This window comes from Protopterus annectens, chromosome 10.part0 (assembly GCF_019279795.1).
Source record: "Protopterus annectens isolate FY-2018-M chromosome 10.part0, PAN1.0, whole genome shotgun sequence".
Taxonomy (NCBI): Eukaryota; Metazoa; Chordata; order Ceratodontiformes; family Protopteridae; genus Protopterus; species Protopterus annectens.
Window position 1 is genome coordinate 415,067,568 of NC_056744.1, and position 17,684 is coordinate 415,085,251.

Below are 17,684 nucleotides of genomic sequence, written 5' to 3' on the forward strand. Positions count from 1 at the left end.
AGACTAATTCTTGGATAGGTGCAACATACAGTTTTTACCTAAAAGCCAATAGTGGCAGTGACCTGATACATTTCCATCTTGTGGCAGCATTCAGAGGGTACCTCTGTCATCAATCTGAGCTGTCTTCATTGGAAAAGTATAGACATATTATGGCACATAGTCATGACCTGGAGTTCTTTTTTTTTTTTTTTTTTTTTTTTTTTATATACAAAACTAAATATCTGTTGTGCTGGATCTGATTAGTTCCACACAAGAATCCCTATGCTTGGTGCAAATGTAAATTTTGCCCCCATTTTCTTTGATTTCACTCTGGTTATAGCTAATTGCAGAATCTTTACTCTATGAAAATGTTTCATATTTGTCCCAGTCCTTAAAGCTTGGTACCATCTGTAAATTGCATATTTGTAGACTTGACTTGTGCATTCCTGTAATAGAAAAAGTATTGGAGAACCCTACCCACAATGTTACAATAAAGCAACAGAAAACTGAAAACCACAAATAAACCTTTAATATAGTTATAAACACTAAGCCTGTAGTAACACAGCATACACTTCTCATCTGCAGATTTAAAGTATAACACAGCCTTCAGAAAAGTCCAGAATTTCATGATCTTCAAGATGTACATCTGCACTCTAAGGTTTAACGTCTGTTAGTAGTAAGAGATCCCTGTTGTGGCAGGCCTGTGCACAACACTTCCCTTCCAAGAATGTAGCAGCACTTCTTTCAATAGTATCACTTTCATTGTTAGTGTTGTCAATGGTACATCACTTCTACTACAGTCTTAACCACGCTATATAGTAACCGTCCAGATTCTACTGTAAATGCAGAGTTATCTACTTCATTTTATATTAGGAAACCAGATTAGCACTAACACATGTACATGTTACATGTCATAAACACTATAGCCTCCTCTTTGCACCTCCATTTTGTGCAGGCTTTATGCACCATATCATGTCTGTGGCCCAAATATTTGCACTAGGTAAGGTTAGGTTCACACTGTATGATCAGAATTTGAATTTTTAATTAGGTAATATGTTGCCCTTCTGTGTTAGGTTTTGTAAAAACTGTAATCATATTATGTCAGTGTGAAACTTCACTACCTGGGCCTTCATTGAAAATGGGATATTATCCCAGTTGGCCTTTCCTGGTAAAAAAACAAATGTCAAATAAAATAATTAAATAACAAATAATCTCCCTACTCCTGTACAGTGGATTATGTACTACTCAGCACCATCCTTGAAATTAATGTACTCAGACACAGAACATTTCAAAGGTATGAATATTAGCAAGTTCTACCTTAGATTCTAGGCATTCAATTTCCCAGGAATTGATGTCATTACATGCTTCTCGGAATAATTTGCAATCACCAATTTACCCATTTACTATCCAGTAACTCTTACTAGTAGGTATTTTAGGTGTTTATAGTTGTACTCTAGGGTTAGTGGACTGGAGTTCCGCTGTGGCGACCCCTAACTGGGAAAAGTCGAAAGACACAAACAAACAATAGTTGTACTCTAGGGTGATGACCATGGGGCCTTTTTAAGCCTAGCCATGCATCCCAAATGTATCTGATAAGTCTACAGATCTTAAGATTATACTAAGGGGTATATATAAGTTAACTATTGGGCGGCCAGGCATTTACAGGCTGCCTCTGTCTGTTAGGGACATAGGTTCCATACCAGCGGTGAATTTCCTATTCCCCATCCACTAGTCAAAATTGTGCTTGAACTTGTTTAGAGAAGAACTCTGCTCCAGAGAAGAGTTATTCTCTGAGACACATACCAGTTCCTCCATCATGCTATATTTATATTGCAAACAAGGCTTAAGTCCTTAGATCAGATATTTCTGCTGCTATTTGTTTTGCAGATATGCAGAAGGTCCCTTAGAGTGGGATCTAAGGATGCTTTGTATGCCAGGCATAGATTACCCCTCAACAGTCTATAGAAGACAGAGTACAGGGATAGGGCTTTGAGGCATCCATGTAGGAAATATTGTTTAGGCCCCTTTATTCTTTTTGGGAAGACCACCTGTGGACAATCAAGCTGTTGCATGTGCCTGGTCAAGTACATACTGAAGAGGAGTTGGTACACAGTGACTGGTCTGATGAGGGCAAAATTCAGAAGAACCATGACTTTCTTGGACCTAGATACCATCCATACCCATGTTTATAAGTTGCACAACATAGAATGATTTCCTTACTACCAGAGATACATGATGGTCAAAGGCCAGGTCACCATCTACATGCACCCCCAAATCCCCAACTAACACATCTATTCTTATCGGTGTGTTATCATTGAGGTAGTTTCCAGGGGTGACAATCTTCCCAAAGGATAGTAGTAGCCTAAAATGCGTGTAGTTGATTACTGCATTTTCTAAGGACAGAGAAGCGATCTACAGTGATGTGATGCCATCATCATCTACAGTAATGTGATGTCATTATCTACAGTGATGTGATGCCATCATCATCTACAGTGATGTGATGCCATCATCTACAGTAATGTGATGCCATCACATTGTTTTAGCTTTGCTTTGTTTTTGTTACATCTCCTCAGCTTTCTGCATGTATTTCAGATAGTATCTCAATAAGTAAAAAGAGGAGGTTTCACTCACTTGAGCGGTATAGGGCCAACTGGTAGCCTTGCTTCTTGCAAGCAAATATTTTCTGTCAAATCTTTTGTCTTTGTCAGAGAGTCACTGGTGGGATTTGCACCCCATAGACACCTACTTCTCATTCCCAGGAATCAGGCAAAAGACTTGGCATTCTTTCCCACCACCACTACCCCACGTCCCAGCAAGCCCACCAGTGCCTGACCCACTAGATGAAACTGGATGCACATCAGTGCATGTAGACCCTGTAACCTTGTGCTAGTGGTCTGCGTGTCATTATATAGAAAGCACCGTTAGTATTCCCCATATGCTGCCACCCTCTCTGGTATTACTGTCTAAATGATATATGCTGCTTTGCTCCAGCTTAATTACTTGATCTTAATGATTAATACCTATTTGTGTTAGGGCTAGCCACTTAGTGGTTTCAGCACTGGCTTAGGATGAAGGTCACAGCAGATGTGATACCCTGACTCCATGTGCAAAATGGGAAAAAATGTGGGTTATGGATGGATGGACAGATGAATGCTTAATTTAAATCAAAATTTATTGAAGAGCATTCAAACACAGTTTTGCTTGGCATTTATTTATGTATGGATGCATGTTTTGTTGACCACATACCCCCCTTCCCAGCTCTGGACTGGTTTTATTTCTAAAGAGGAGTACCGAACTTAAATATAATTGCCACATATGACATACATTGATATTTTGACAAGACATACAGAGATGATATAATGCTGTCACTGTCATCTTACTCTGTAGATATCATTGTTGCTTTGACATTATTGACAGCTGTCTGTTATGTGTTGTACTCCTGTTACAGACATTAGTACTTGAATACTAATCCTGCTTTTGTTCTGTTGTCCTACAGATTGGGTCGAGTTTCACCCTTATGAGATTGGGATGGCGAAATATGGAACGTTCATGTCTCCAGATCTATTTGGAAGCAAATTCTTCATGGGAACTGTGGTAAAGCAGTATGAAGAGAACCCATTACACTTCCTAATGGGTAGGTCGACAGTACTTTAATTAATTAACGAGTCTATGCCCAAAATATTCTGAAGAGAAATACTGAAATAGTGACAGGTGCTGGTACCTGTTGCTTCATAAGAAAGTGAGTTAAATTGCCTTGTTTCATTCCTGGCCTTTTAGTTCATTCATGTAAACCATGTACGTGACACTGATAAGCAGTGTTTGGCTAAAAAGCAGAAACAGGAGATTTAACTTTGTTTCATTAGACCATGTTTTTATACTTGGTGACTCAGAACAAATCAGAAAACCCCCTTAGGCCACCTCTGTAATCTTAGAAGCCTACCAAGTTACTGAAACTTGGTTCATGTGGAGAAATCACTTGTCAATTTAGTACTGCAGTGTTCCACTTGCGTTTGTTGTCATGTTAGGGAATTGCATGCCTTACAATATGTTGATACATTTTGGTAATAAACATGATAATAAATCAGAAGCAGCTAATTGCATTAATTGTTTTAAGCAGTCATGCTGTTATTTTTGAAGACGTTCCTGCGGACTCAGATTTCCTTGAATTTTACCGATGTATTGATTGCATTTAGTGTTGCCTCTGAGATTGCTCATATCTGTGGTAGAGAAGCTTTTCACCTCATTCAAAGCCACGGGTATAGTATATATAGGGAAAGTGGGGTACTAAAAGGAGTTTTTTTTTCAGATAAGGTGCACTTTTGAAAGCAAAGTTTAGATGGGATGTTGATGAGCTTCTCCTATAATTTTAACGATGAACAACTTTAAACTCACACTACTGCATTTCAGTGCTTTCAGTATACACTGTAGGTCATATTAGGACTGCATGTATAATGCTATAAATAGTTTTATACACACACATACATACATATATATATATATCTATATATATATGTAGACCACATGGAAGACTGCTACTTGTGAACAACAAAGCTGCTGGCTGAGAATCCTTAAAAAGCAGGAAAAAGGAACCATGGCGTTGAAGGCAAGCTTATATGAACCTTCAAAGTAATCAAGCACTTATAACTTGTTTAGTAATCAAAACATCTTTATTGAAAAAAAAATAGATGTGTGCTTTTGCCGTTAAAAGAGCTTTATCAGATCTAAGTTCAGTTTACATGATGTTATCTCCTTTCAGGTGGTGGTACCCCAGATCTAACTCCAGTTTACATGACATCATCTCTTTTCAGGGGGTAGTACCCCAGATCTAACTCCAGTTTCATGACGTTACCTGCTTTCAGGTGGTAGTACCTGAAATGTATTTTGGTTTGGGAGCCACGGCATCATATAAGGCCACCAAGATGGTCAGAAGCCTCCACAGTGATAAGGCTACAGGTGTACATGCCAGTGAACTAAACTAGCTGAAGCTATTGGACTGAATTTAGATACTGTAAACAGACCCCCTGTTCTTCATTGTATAAGGGGATAGTACATCTGATCTGGCCAATCGGTATGTAGGTCCTAATTTTTAAGAAACTGCACCAGAGTCTGTGTTTGACTTGTAGGGGTTTCACATTCTGCAGCTTTCTTTTGGGAACACTGTTTCATATTACTGGAGTAGAAATTCCTTACGATAATCAAACTTGAGATTGTGGGGAAATGTCACCCATTCTTTCATTGCCATGCAACAGGTGATCCATGCTTTAGCATTTTGTAACTGTAGAAGAACTCACAGAAGTTTACTAACCTTGTTTATACTTGTTTTGTATAACTGGAGAAGGTTAATGTGCATATGCCATGAAATGGGCTGTGGGAAGCCCTGTCTTTGTGTGGGATATTGTGGTTGTTGTTGCAAGCTGTCTGATCCTCAGATGCCTATAGTGAGAACTGTGTCTATGTTTTAGGCATTGAGTCAGATTCATTCAGGGGGGGGTTTGGCTGTGCCAGCCATATTGCCACTGTTTATAATTTTTATGAACAGTGCATCAAGGTGCAACCAGGCTTGGGAGAATGACCAGTTTGGGGACATATGGTAGCATCTCTGTTGTCTTCAGGTGTTGATTTTTTTTGGCTTTACCTGAAGGTAACATCTAACATGCACTCGAGATTTGCTGCTTTATGTTGAAGTGGCTGAGATGAAAATCAGTGTCCAGATCTGGGGCTAGAGTGCTCTCTTTGAAAAAAAGAGGATTGCTCTGCTTAGGTTGTGGAAGGGAAGAGTTGTCCTTTCTGGAAGAGTTTAATTACTTCAGGGTCATGTTCAGAGAGATATCAAGGAGAGGTACAGGACTGGCCAGTGTTCTGGGGCAAAGGATGCTGCCGGTGGGAATGAAGTGGGAGCTGTGTTCCTCAACTAAGATATTGTTTACTGGTCAAGCTATGTCCACAACCTCACCTGTGTTTGCCAGCTGCAGCAATGAGCAGTAGAAAACAATCTTGTCATATGGGAAGGTAAAGTGAGGCGTCTGTCTCATTTTGCTGGTTTAACTTTCCATGACATATTGAGGAATGTGGTGGTTCAGGAGATCATTTACATTCTGCTGTATGTTTTGGAGAAGCAGGTGCCACTTGAGATGGTAATGGTTAAAGCATCGGTTTCTGAGGTTGCCTTCTGTGAGACTTCCAATGGAGTTGCTTCAGGCATGACCTACTGAAAAGAGGCTCAGTGGCAGCCGCAGGACATGCGATTCCATCTGTAAGCTGGCTTAGGAATGTTTGAGGATCTCTTGGAGTGCACTAGAACCTATGGCAGGGAAAAGGAACATTTTTGTCATTACCTTGACCCCCCTGAAGAAGTGCAAGGTGTGTGTGGGTGTGTGTGGTTGAGTACTCCCTCTTATTTACATTAGCATAACATTCAATCAATTCAGTTATTGAAATTATGTTTAAAATAGTTTTGTATTATTATTTTCTGAATTAATCATTGCTTTTAACACTGCATACATTTTTCCATGCCATTCTCTTACTGTTTACATCACAGTGCATTGTGCTGTGATCCTACTTAATGAAAATTTGAGATTGTTTTGTTGAATTTGGTTTGCGAGAAATAGATACATATGCATAGTGTATCAACTGATTTGAAGTTATTTCCTTGGTGTGGAGGCTACCAGTCCTAGTCTGTGACTGCAGCCAAGTTAATGTCCGAAAGCTAAACAGTCACAGCACAGAATGATGATACTGTACTTTGTGGTACACTGGTGATGTGGATGTGCCATTCCGTGAGCATCTAGTAGTAGTCAAAATGCAGCCGCAGTGGGCGAGGTAGTGCTGAGATGAAGCACTGTGCAAGAAGCCCTGCCTGTGCAGGTTATATTTTCTTCATCTCTCTCTCTCATGGGAGGGGATAGCATTCTTTATTCCATTTTTGTATCCGTGAGAACCATTGAATGACCTTATTGTTGCACTTCATATAAAAGGAGTTTTACAATACTATACTTGAAGATGATAACTTTTTGATGTACTAGATGGGATATAAAGCCTTTCCTTAAAAATTGAGAAAATGGAATTCATGGGATGTCACTTCTACTTAAATAAATAAAAAGATGACTTTACTTAAGTGATGATAATATCTAAATGTCATCACCTGTAACTGTGAACATCGACTCTAGGTCATTGTCACTGTTGATGTTACACCCTGAACTCATGTACAAAAATGGCAAAAAACAGGTTGGAGATGGATGGATAGATGGAGCACATGCAACTCGACATTATCTGGGGCAGTAATGTGTTCACAATCATTTAGTGTTATATTCAAGGACAGTATCATCATAAATCATAGTATAGCGATGATAGAGTTGGGTCCTTAAGGTTTGAGAAAGATGCTCCTTGACATCGGTGCTTTTGGTCTGTGCATGGATTTATATTATAAAATTAGTGTCATGGTTAAAAACAAAAGCGGTGTTATAATTTAGAGTTGCTGAAATAGCAGAAAATGAATTAAAATGAGTTTTCTACGCATATGACAAGATGTACATGATATTAAAAAATATATGGATAACAGAAAAGTGCAGATTGGGAAATGGGAAGTTTATGCAACTTTAAAAACTGAAAATAACAAGTTGCAGCATGTGCCTAATGTGATGATAATAGGTTCATAGGTTGGTACTGGACTATCTGCCCAAAGGCATATATTAGCCCAGCCACGTTGTGCGGTATTCACCGCCCCTTTAGTAGTTCCCTAGACCCTTGTACTAGCAGCTAGTACCCTTGGCTCCTATCTAGTAGTGCTGCTGATGTGATCCCCAGTGTGAACTTTCTGTTAGCCATCCACTCATCAAGGTTCCTCTTGAAGAGTGATAGTGAGGGGCTCTGTCTTATGTAGATCGGGACCCTGTTCCATAGTAAGGGAAGTCTCTGTGAAGGGAATCTATCCCTCCAGCATGTTCTATTTATTGTTGTGTTGAGGTTTATATCTCTAGAGCATGTAGCTCGAGTAGATTTGGTTTGCTAAGATGGAGCATGTTCAACAATTCTGGGTTAGACAGAGATCGCCTCTGAGAAAGCGGTATGCAACAGAGAATAGTCTTAGCTTTTTCAATCGTGCTGCATAGGGCAACTGCTTGAGGCCAGTAATCCTCTTGGTTAGGTACCTCTGTGGTCTCTCCAGCTGCTGGAGATGTCTAGCCAGGTACATTCCAATTGGTGCACTGTACTCAATAATGGGTCAGATGAGGGAAGAGTAGAGGGGCACCATTACATCCTTAGATCTTGATGCAAACCCTTTCGTGATCAGATGGGTCACATAGAAGGATTTTCTAACCACTTTGGCAACATGGTTATCAAAGGAAAGATGGCTATCTACTTGAGTCCTTAGATCCCTTATTTTTTCTTCAGATTTCAGGGGATTACCTCCTATGTTGTAGTTTGCGGGTACTCTGTTTTTTCCAAAGGGGATTACTACGCATTTTTTTGCATTTAGCTTGAGACCATGGCTTTGACACCATGCATCAGTCTCATTTAGGCCCTTCTGGAGGATATCCATGTCGGCCGGAGACTCTATTATAGCACCCAGTTTGCAGTTGTCTGCAAACTTAGTCAGCCACAGCCCTTCCGTGCTTGCCTGTACTTCTGAGAAGTATATGCCAAACAGGAGGGGCCCCAGGACAGAGCCCTGAGGCACACCACTCGTTACTGGTCTGGATTCAGACATAGATCCCACTACTCTTACTTTATGGGATCTGTCTGAGAGCCAGTTTGCGATCCATCTTGTGACTTAAGGGTTTATGCCCAGGCTGGTGAGCTTATCAATAATACCTGAATGGGGAATGGTGTCAAATGCTTTAGCAAGGTCAAGGTAAGCCGTGTGTACCTCCTTTCCCTTATCTATAGCCTGAGTAACTGTCTCAAAGAAATCCACCAGGTTCAGGAGGCATGATCTGCCCTTGACGAAGCCGAACTGTATGGGGTCCAGCGACTGGAGGTTCCCAATCTCAACATTTATGAGTTCCATAATGATTCATTCCATAGCCTTACAGATCAGACTGGTCAGGCTTATTGGTCAGTAGTTCCCAGGGTCAGTTGTAATAAATGGAAAAAAAGGGAGTGTTAAGTACTGGGGGTACCTTAAATCACATTTAATCCAGAATTGTAGAAAAAGAAGATGTGGGGAGTTTGAACATTCCAAGAAATGCAAACAGTGTTGTATGAAATGTGGAAGTGAGGAGGATTTTTGATATGGCTGTCTACTAAGTAGTTAAGAAAGAGAAAGTGAGGAAAGGGTGGGCAAGTTGTAACTAAAGAGTAATAGAAAGTGAGGAAAGGGTGGGCAAGTTGTAACTAAAGAGTAGTAGAAAGTGAGGAAAGGGTGGGCAAGTTGTAACTAAAGAGTAGTAGAAAGTGAGGAAAGGGTGGGCAAGTTGTAACTAAAGAGTAGTAGAAAGTGAGGAAAGGGTGGGCTTTATGGGGAAAGTGAGGAACTACGAGGTGAAAATATAGAGGATGATGTACTAAATAAAGTCCAGAAGCTAATAAATGAAAAACAAACAGGTACACAGATGGAAAACAGGTTTGGGGCATTAGAAACAGATAAATAAAGGGTAGATTTGAGCTCTGAGTGAGAAAAAAGGTAGAAGATAATATAGCTAGAAGGTGAAGAGTAAAAGGAAGACAAAAAATGGACTTAAGAAAAAAAAGAGAAGAGAGGAATACAAGTACAGCATCGCAGAATGTGAATAGCATGAAGATGAATGATGGTGTTTGAGTGGGATGAAAAAGTACATGCAGACGTCATTTGTTGGCTTTCCTGTATGATGTACAGGTAAGAGGAAAAGGGTGAAATCTGAAAAGTGATATTGACTGTAGGGAGGGATACATGTTCAGGTACTGAAGTATTAGTAAAAAATGAGAAGTGAAAATATTAGATACTGCTAGTGAAGGCAGGGACACTTTTAGTGTGTAATGTAAGAAAGGCACAGAAGGTGTTCAGAGGTGGTATGTATATACAAATGTAAATGAAAGAACGATTTGATATAATTCAAATTTCTGTGATACTAAATGTGTCTGTTATAATGGTCAGAAACTTTAATTGGAATTTAAGAAAGAGAATTATGAGAAGGGTAGCCAGAAATGATACATTAAGAATAGATAATTGGAAATAACAAGAGGAGATTACTTAAGCAGAGATTGATTAGATATTGTTTTTAACTTATATGAGAGAAATACAAGATGAAAATAGAGAAGCAAAGTTTTCAGTTCATTTGAATGTGAGGGTAATGGTAGGTGAGAGAATGAAATATGAAGGGAAAGGTTAAGAAGACTTAAAGGAAATGTGTAGGAATCAAATGGCTTAAAGACGGTAATTGTGAGAAGATCATATGACAGTGAAACTAATCATAGAAATCTGACAAGATGGTGGATGATGTATAAAGAATAGTTTAAAAAATGTATTTGAAGATAGAGAGAGAATGCAATAAAGAAGGAAAAATTATGTATGATAAGCAAAATGAAAGTTGTGAACGAAGAGTAGAGAGGCTGTATTTATAAGTGGGGGGTTGATAAGAAAATGTATGTGGTGTGGCTAAGGGATTTGATAGCATTTATCATGGGTAAATGTTGAACATTTTAAATGAATATGAGGTAGGACAAAAAAATAAGGATCATGAGGTCCATTTATAAAAATGCCTTTGTGTCTGTGGTGATGGATGGATAGGAAAAAAGACTGAGAAAAGGAAGCAAGCAGAGTTGTACATTGAGCATGTGGTTGTTTTTGATGGTAATGAATGTGGTTATATAAATATGTAGATCAGGGTCAGAGGGTGGCAGATGTGAAGTTAAGGAAGGGATAAAGGTATCACTTATATTAAACCATGGGTTTTAGAAGCCAAGAACAAGCATTGGATGAAATAGACAATTTTTGGAAGAAATGCTTTTTGGGAGCAGTATGATTAGAGTTAAATAAGTCAGAGTAAGGGATTTGGGGAAGTGATAAGAATGACAAGGATTACATTTGGAATGGAACAATTAGTAACAGAGCAATGCAGTGGTTCTAAAACAAATACACAAGTTTCACTTGTTCCTAAAAAAGGGTATACATTTCACTTGTTCCTAAAAAAAGGGTATACATGTTAAACAGATACATTTTAGGAAAGCTAGCATATGTAGATAGTGTGTTTATGTTTGCAAAATGCAAGGAAGATAAATTGTTGGTTATCTTTTTTGGTGGAGTGAGATTTAATCCAATCAAAAGATGGATAATTTATAAATTAAAAGAGAAGGGTGGCTTGACTTTAATAAATCTGGTTGTTTTCTTAGCATTGGTAAAGTTGGTATGGTCATTAAAATGTCTGTTAAACAGACAATACAAGGAAATGTGTTTGAAAAATAAAATATGTGAATGGTTGAGATTAGAAAAGAAAAAGAGAAACAAACAGTTTGCAAAGAAGGAATGTGAAAGTAAACTAAATAGCTGCAAATGTGATATAAATAAAACAGAAGTAAAACGAAAAGCATTTTCTAAAGAAAATAGTTGAGAGGTATATTCGTCATTGAGAAGAAATGGTGGTGAATATAAGAAAGTAATATGGAAAATGCTAGAAAGATATGAATTATTTTTGAAGTCAGTGATTTTATGTGGTTTCTATTATTGGACAAATGTCCAATTTGAAATATAAAAAGAAGAATGAATGTGTAATAGTTATAACATTGAAGAGATATCACAACTTTGTTTTAGGATTGTAAGAAAAATTAAGGTTTTTGAAAATTATTCAAATATTTTTTTTTTACTGGAAAGTATTTATACATTGATGTGGACATGGTGTTTTATGGGAAATATGAGAAGGAAACTGAAAAACAGAATAACATTTTATTGACTGCTATTTGGTATTTATAGTAAAGAAGATGTGACGTATTGCTGCATAACAAAAGAAAAAGATGATAAAGTAATATGTGATATGCAGAAATAATAATGGTGGAAAGGGTGGGGGAGGATGAAGTGATTGTTGAATATATTCAGGAAAATTAATATGTAAAATGTTTTATGAAGATGTATAATGGGTGATACAGTGTGTAAATAAAATGAAAGTGTAATTATGGCAAAGTGTTAATATAACAAAGCAGCCATGACTCCTTTTTTTTTGGTAAGTCCGTGGTCTGTTTTGCACCTACCTGATCTACCACCAACTCAGGCAGATGGGACCTCAGTTAAACATGTCACATGAAGGTTGACACAATATAGAGTACACTCTGCCATGTCGTCCTGTAATGTCAGTAGTATAAAATGAATCTCCCCCATGCTTTCCTGTAATGTCAGTAGTTTAGCATGACTCTCCCCCATGCTGTCCTGTAATGTCAGTAGTATAAAATGAATCTCCCCCATGCTGTCCTGTAATGTCAGTAGTATAACATGACTCTCTCCCATGCTGTCCTGTAATGTCAGTAGTATAAAATGAATCTCCCCCCATGCTGTCCTGTAATGTCAGTAGTATAAAATGAATCTCCCCCATGCTGTCCTGTAATGTCAGTAGTATAAAATGAATCTCCCCCATGCTGTCCTGTAATGTCAGTAGAATAAAATGAATCTCCCCATGCTGTCCTGTAATGTCAGTAGTATAAAATGAATCTCCCCCATGCTGTCCTGTAATGTCAGTAGTATAAAATGAATCTCACACATGCTGTCCTGTAATGTCAGTAGTATAAAATGAATCTCCCCATGCTGTCCTGTAATGTCAGTAGTATAAAATGAATCTCCCCATGCTGTCTTGTAATGTCAGTAGTATAAAATGAATCTCCCCATGCTGTCCTGTAATGTCAGTAGTATAAAATGAATCTCCCCATGCTGTCCTGTAATGTCAGTAGTATAAAATGAATCTCCCCATGCTGTCCTGTAATGTCAGTAGTATAAAATGAATCTCCCCATGCTGTCCTGTAATGTCAGTAGTATAAAATGAATCTCCCCATGCTGTCCTGTAATGTCAGTAGTATAAAATGAATCTCCCCATGCTGTCCTGTAATGTCAGTAGTATAAAATGAATCTCCCCCATGCTGTCCTGTAATGTCAGTACTATAAAATGAATCTCCCCCATGCTGTCCTGTAATGTCAGTAGTATAAAATGAATCTCCCCCATGCTGTCCTGTAATGTCAGTAGTATAACATGAATCTCTCCATGCTGTCCTGTAATGTCAGTATTATAAAATGAATACCTCACATGCTGTCCTGTAATGTCAGTAGTATAACATGAATCTCCCCCATGCTGTCCTGTAATGTCAGTACTATAAAATGAATCTCCCCCCATGCTGTCCTGTAATGTCAGTAGTATAAAATGAATCTCCCCATGCTGTCCTGTAATGTCAGTAGTATAAAATGAATCTCCCCATGCTGTCCTGTAATGTCAGTAGTATAAAATGAATCTCCCCATGCTGTCCTGTAATGTCAGTAGTATAAAATGAATCTCCCTTATGCTGTCCTGTAATGTCAGTAGTATAAAATGAATCTCCCCATGCTGTCCTGTAATATCAGTAGTATAACATGACTCTCCCCCATGCTGTCCTGTAATGTCAGTAGTATAAAATGAATCTCCTCGTGCTGTCCTGTAATGTCAGTAGTATAAAATGAACCTCCCCCATGCTGTCCTGCAATGTCAGTAGTATAAAACGAATCTCCCCATGCTGTCCTGTAATGTCAGTAGTATAAAATGAATCTCCCCCATGCTGTCCTGTAATGTCAGTAGTATAAAATGAATCTCCCCATGCTGTCCTGTAATGTCAGTAGTATAAAATGAATCTCCCCATGCTGTCCTGTAATGTCAGTAGTATAAAATGAATCTCCCCATGCTGTCCTGTAATGTCAGTAGTATAAAATGAATCTCCCCATGCTGTCCTGTAATGTCAGTAGTATAAAATGAATCTCCCCATGCTGTCCTGTAATGTCAGTAGTATAAAATGAATCTCCCCATGCTGTCCTGTAATGTCAGTAGTATAAAATGAATCTCCCACATGCTGTCCTGTAATGTCAGTAGTATAAAATGAATCTCCCCATGCTGTCCTGTAATGTCAGTAGTATAAAATGAATCTTCCCCATGCTGTCCTGTAATGTCAGTAGTATAAAATGAATCTCCCCATGCTGTCCTGTAATGTGAGTAGTATAAAATGAATCTCCCCCATGCTGTCCTGTAATGTCAGTAGTATAAAATGAATCTCTCACATGCTGTCCTGTAATGTCAGTAGTATAAAATGAATCTCCTCGTGCTGTCCTGTAATGTCAGTAATATAAAATGAATCTCCCCTATGCTGTCCTGTAATGTCAGTAGTATAACATGACTCTCCCCCATGCTGTCCTGTAATGTCAGTAGTATAAAATGAATCTCCCCCATGCTGTCCTGTAATGTCAGTAGTATAAAATGAATCTCCCCCATGCTGTCCTGTAATGTCAGTAGTATAAAATGAATCTCCCCCATGCTGTCCTGTAATGTCAGTAGTATAAAATGAATCTCTCCATGCTGTCCTGTAATGTCAGTAGTATAAAATGAATCTCCTCGTGCTGTCCTGTAATGTCAGTAGTATAACATGAATCTCCCCCATGCTGTCCTGTAATGTCAGTAGTATAAAATTAATCTATCACATGCTGTCCTGTAATGTCAGTAGTATAAAATGAATCTCGCCCATGCTGTCCTGTAATGTCAGTAGTATAAAATGAATCTCCCCATGCTGTCCTGTAATGTCAGTAGTATAAAATGAATCTCCCCATGCTGTCCTGTAATGTCAGTAGTATAAAATGAATCTCCCCCATGCTGTCCTGTAATGTCAGTAGTATAAAATGAATCTCCCCATGCTGTCCTGTAATGTCAGTAGTATAACATGACTCTCCCCCATGCTGTCCTGTAATGTCAGTAGTATAAAATGAATCTCCTCGTGCTGTCCTGTAATGTCAGTAGTATAAAATGAACCTCCCCATGCTGTCCTGTAATGTCAGTAGTATAAAATGAACCTCCCCCATGCTGTCCTGCAATGTCAGTAGTATAAAATGAATCTCCCCCCATGCTGTCCTGTAATGTCAGTAGTATAAAATGAATCTCCCCCATGCTGTCCTGTAATGTCAGTAGTATAAGATGAATCTCCCCATGCTGTCCTGTAATGTCAGTAGTATAAAATGAATCTCCCCATGCTGTCCTGTAATGTCAGTAGTATAAAATGAATCTCCCCATGCTGTCCTGTAATGTCAGTAGTATAAAATGAATCTCCCCATGCTGTCCTGTAATGTCAGTAGTATAAAATGAATCTCCCCATGCTGTCCTGTAATGTCAGTAGTATAAAATGAATCTCCCCATGCTGTCCTGTAATGTCAGTAGTATAAAATGAATCTCCCCATGCTGTCCTGTAATGTCAGTAGTATAAAATGAATCTCCCCATGCTGTCCTGTAATGTCAGTAGTATAAAATGAATCTCCCCATGCTGTCCTGTAATGTCAGTAGTATAAAATGAATCTCCCCATGCTGTCCTGTAATGTCAGTAGTATAAAATGAATCTCCCCATGCTGTCCTGTAATGTCAGTAGTATAAAATGAATCTCCCCATGCTGTCCTGTAATGTCAGTAGTATAAAATGAATCTCCCCATGCTGTCCTGTAATGTCAGTAGTATAAAATGAATCTCCCCATGCTGTCCTGTAATGTCAGTAGTATAAAATGAATCTCCCCATGCTGTCCTGTAATGTCAATCGTATAAAATGAATCTCCCCCCATGCTGTCCTGTAATGTCAGTAGTATAAAATGAATCTCCCCCATGCTGTCCTGTAATGTCAGTAGTATAAAATGAATCTCCCCATGCTGTCCTGTAATGTCAGTAGTATAAAATGAATCTCCCCCATGCTGTCATGTAATATCAGTAATTTAAAATGAATCTCCCCCATGCTGTCCTGTAATGTCAGTAGTATAAAATGAATCTCCCCCCATGCTGTCCTGTAATGTCAGTCGTATAAAATGAATCTCCCCATGCTGTCCTGTAATGTCAGTAGTATAAAATGAATCTCCCCCATGCTGTCCTGTAATGTCAGTAGTATAAAATGAATCTCCCCATGCTGTCCTGTAATGTCAGTAGTATAAAATGAATCTCCCCATGCTGTCCTGTAATGTCAGTAGTATAAAATGAATCTCCCCCATGCTGTCCTGTAATGTCAGTAGTATAAAATGAATCTCCCCCCATGCTGTCCTGTAATGTCAGTAGTATAAAATGAATCTCCCCCATGCTGTCCTGTAATGTCAGTAGTATAAAATGAATCTCCCCCATGCTGTCCTGTAATGTCAGTAGTATAACATGAATCTCCCCCATGCTGTCCTGTAATGTCAGTAGTATAACATGAATCTCCCCCATGCTGTCCTGTAATGTCAGTAGTATAACATGACTCTCCCATATGCTGTACTGTAATGTCAGTAGTATAACATGAATCTCCCCCATGCTGTCCTGTAATGTCAGTAGTATAAAATGAATCTCCCCCATGCTGTCCTGTAATGTCAGTAGTATAAAATGAATCTCCCCCCATGCTGTCCTGTAATGTCAGTAGTATAAAATGAATCTCCCCCATGCTGTCCTGTAATGTCAGTAGTATAAAATGAATCTCCACCATGCTGTCCTGTATTGTCAGTAGTTTAAGATGAATCTCCCCCATGCTGTCCTGTAATGTCAGTAGTATAAAATGAATCTCCCCCATGCTGTCCTGTAATGTCAGTCGTATAAAATGAATCTCCCCATGCTGTCCTGTAATGTCAGTAGTATAAAATGAATCTCCCCATTGCTGTCCTGTAATGTCAGTAGTATAAAATGAATCTCCCCCATGCTGTCCTGTAATGTCAGTAGTATAAAATGAATCTCCGGCATGCTGTCCTGTAATGTCAGTAGTATAACATGAATCTCCCCGATGCTGTCCTGTAATGTCAGTAGTATAAAATGAATCTCCCCCATGCTGTCCTGTAATGTCAGTAGTATAAAATGAATCTCCCCATGCTGTCCTGTAATGTCAGTAGTATAAAATGAATCTCCCCATGCTGTCCTGTAATGTCAGTAGTATAAAATGAATCTCCCCATGCTGTCCTGTAATGTCAGTAGTATAAAATGAATCTCCCCATGCTGTCCTGTAATGTCAGTAGTATAAAATGAATCTCCCCCATACTGTCCTGTAATGTCAGTAGTATAAAATGAATCTCTCACATGCTGTACTGTAATGTCAGTAGTATAAAATGAATCTCTAACATGCTGTCCTGTAATGTCAGTAGTATAAAATGAATCTTCCCCCATGCTGTCATGTAATATCAGTAGTATAAAATGAATCTCCCACATGCTGTCCTGTAATATCAGTAGTATAAAATGAATCTCCCCCATGCTGTACTGTAATGTCAGTAGTATAAAATGAATCTTCCCCATGCTGTCCTGTAATGTGAGTAGTATAAAATGAATCTCCCCCATGCTGTCCTGTAATGTCAGTAGTATAAAATGAATCTCTCACATGCTGTCCTGTATTGTCAGTCGTATAAAATGAATACCTCACATGCTGTCCTGTAATGTCAGTAGTATAACATGACTCTCCCCCATGCTGTCCTGTAATGTCAGTAGTATAAAATGAATCTCCTCGTGCTGTCCTGTAATGTCAGTAGTATAAAATGAACCTCCCCCATGCTGTCCTGTAATGTCAGTAGTATAAAATGAATCTCCCCATGCTGTCCTG

General features: G+C 38.7%; 1 protein-coding gene across 1 annotated transcript in view; it reads left to right on the forward strand.

Annotated features, from left to right (window-relative positions):
• The window catches only part of PLA2G4A (phospholipase A2 group IVA), a 1,409,517-nt gene that overhangs the window by 1,098,386 nt on the left and 293,447 nt on the right, over positions 1–17,684 (forward strand). Inside the window, exon 11 of the mRNA XM_044085320.1 lies at positions 3,476–3,613. Within this exon, the coding sequence (XP_043941255.1) occupies positions 3,476–3,613 (138 nt within the window). The remainder of the gene's footprint in view (positions 1–3,475; positions 3,614–17,684) is intronic.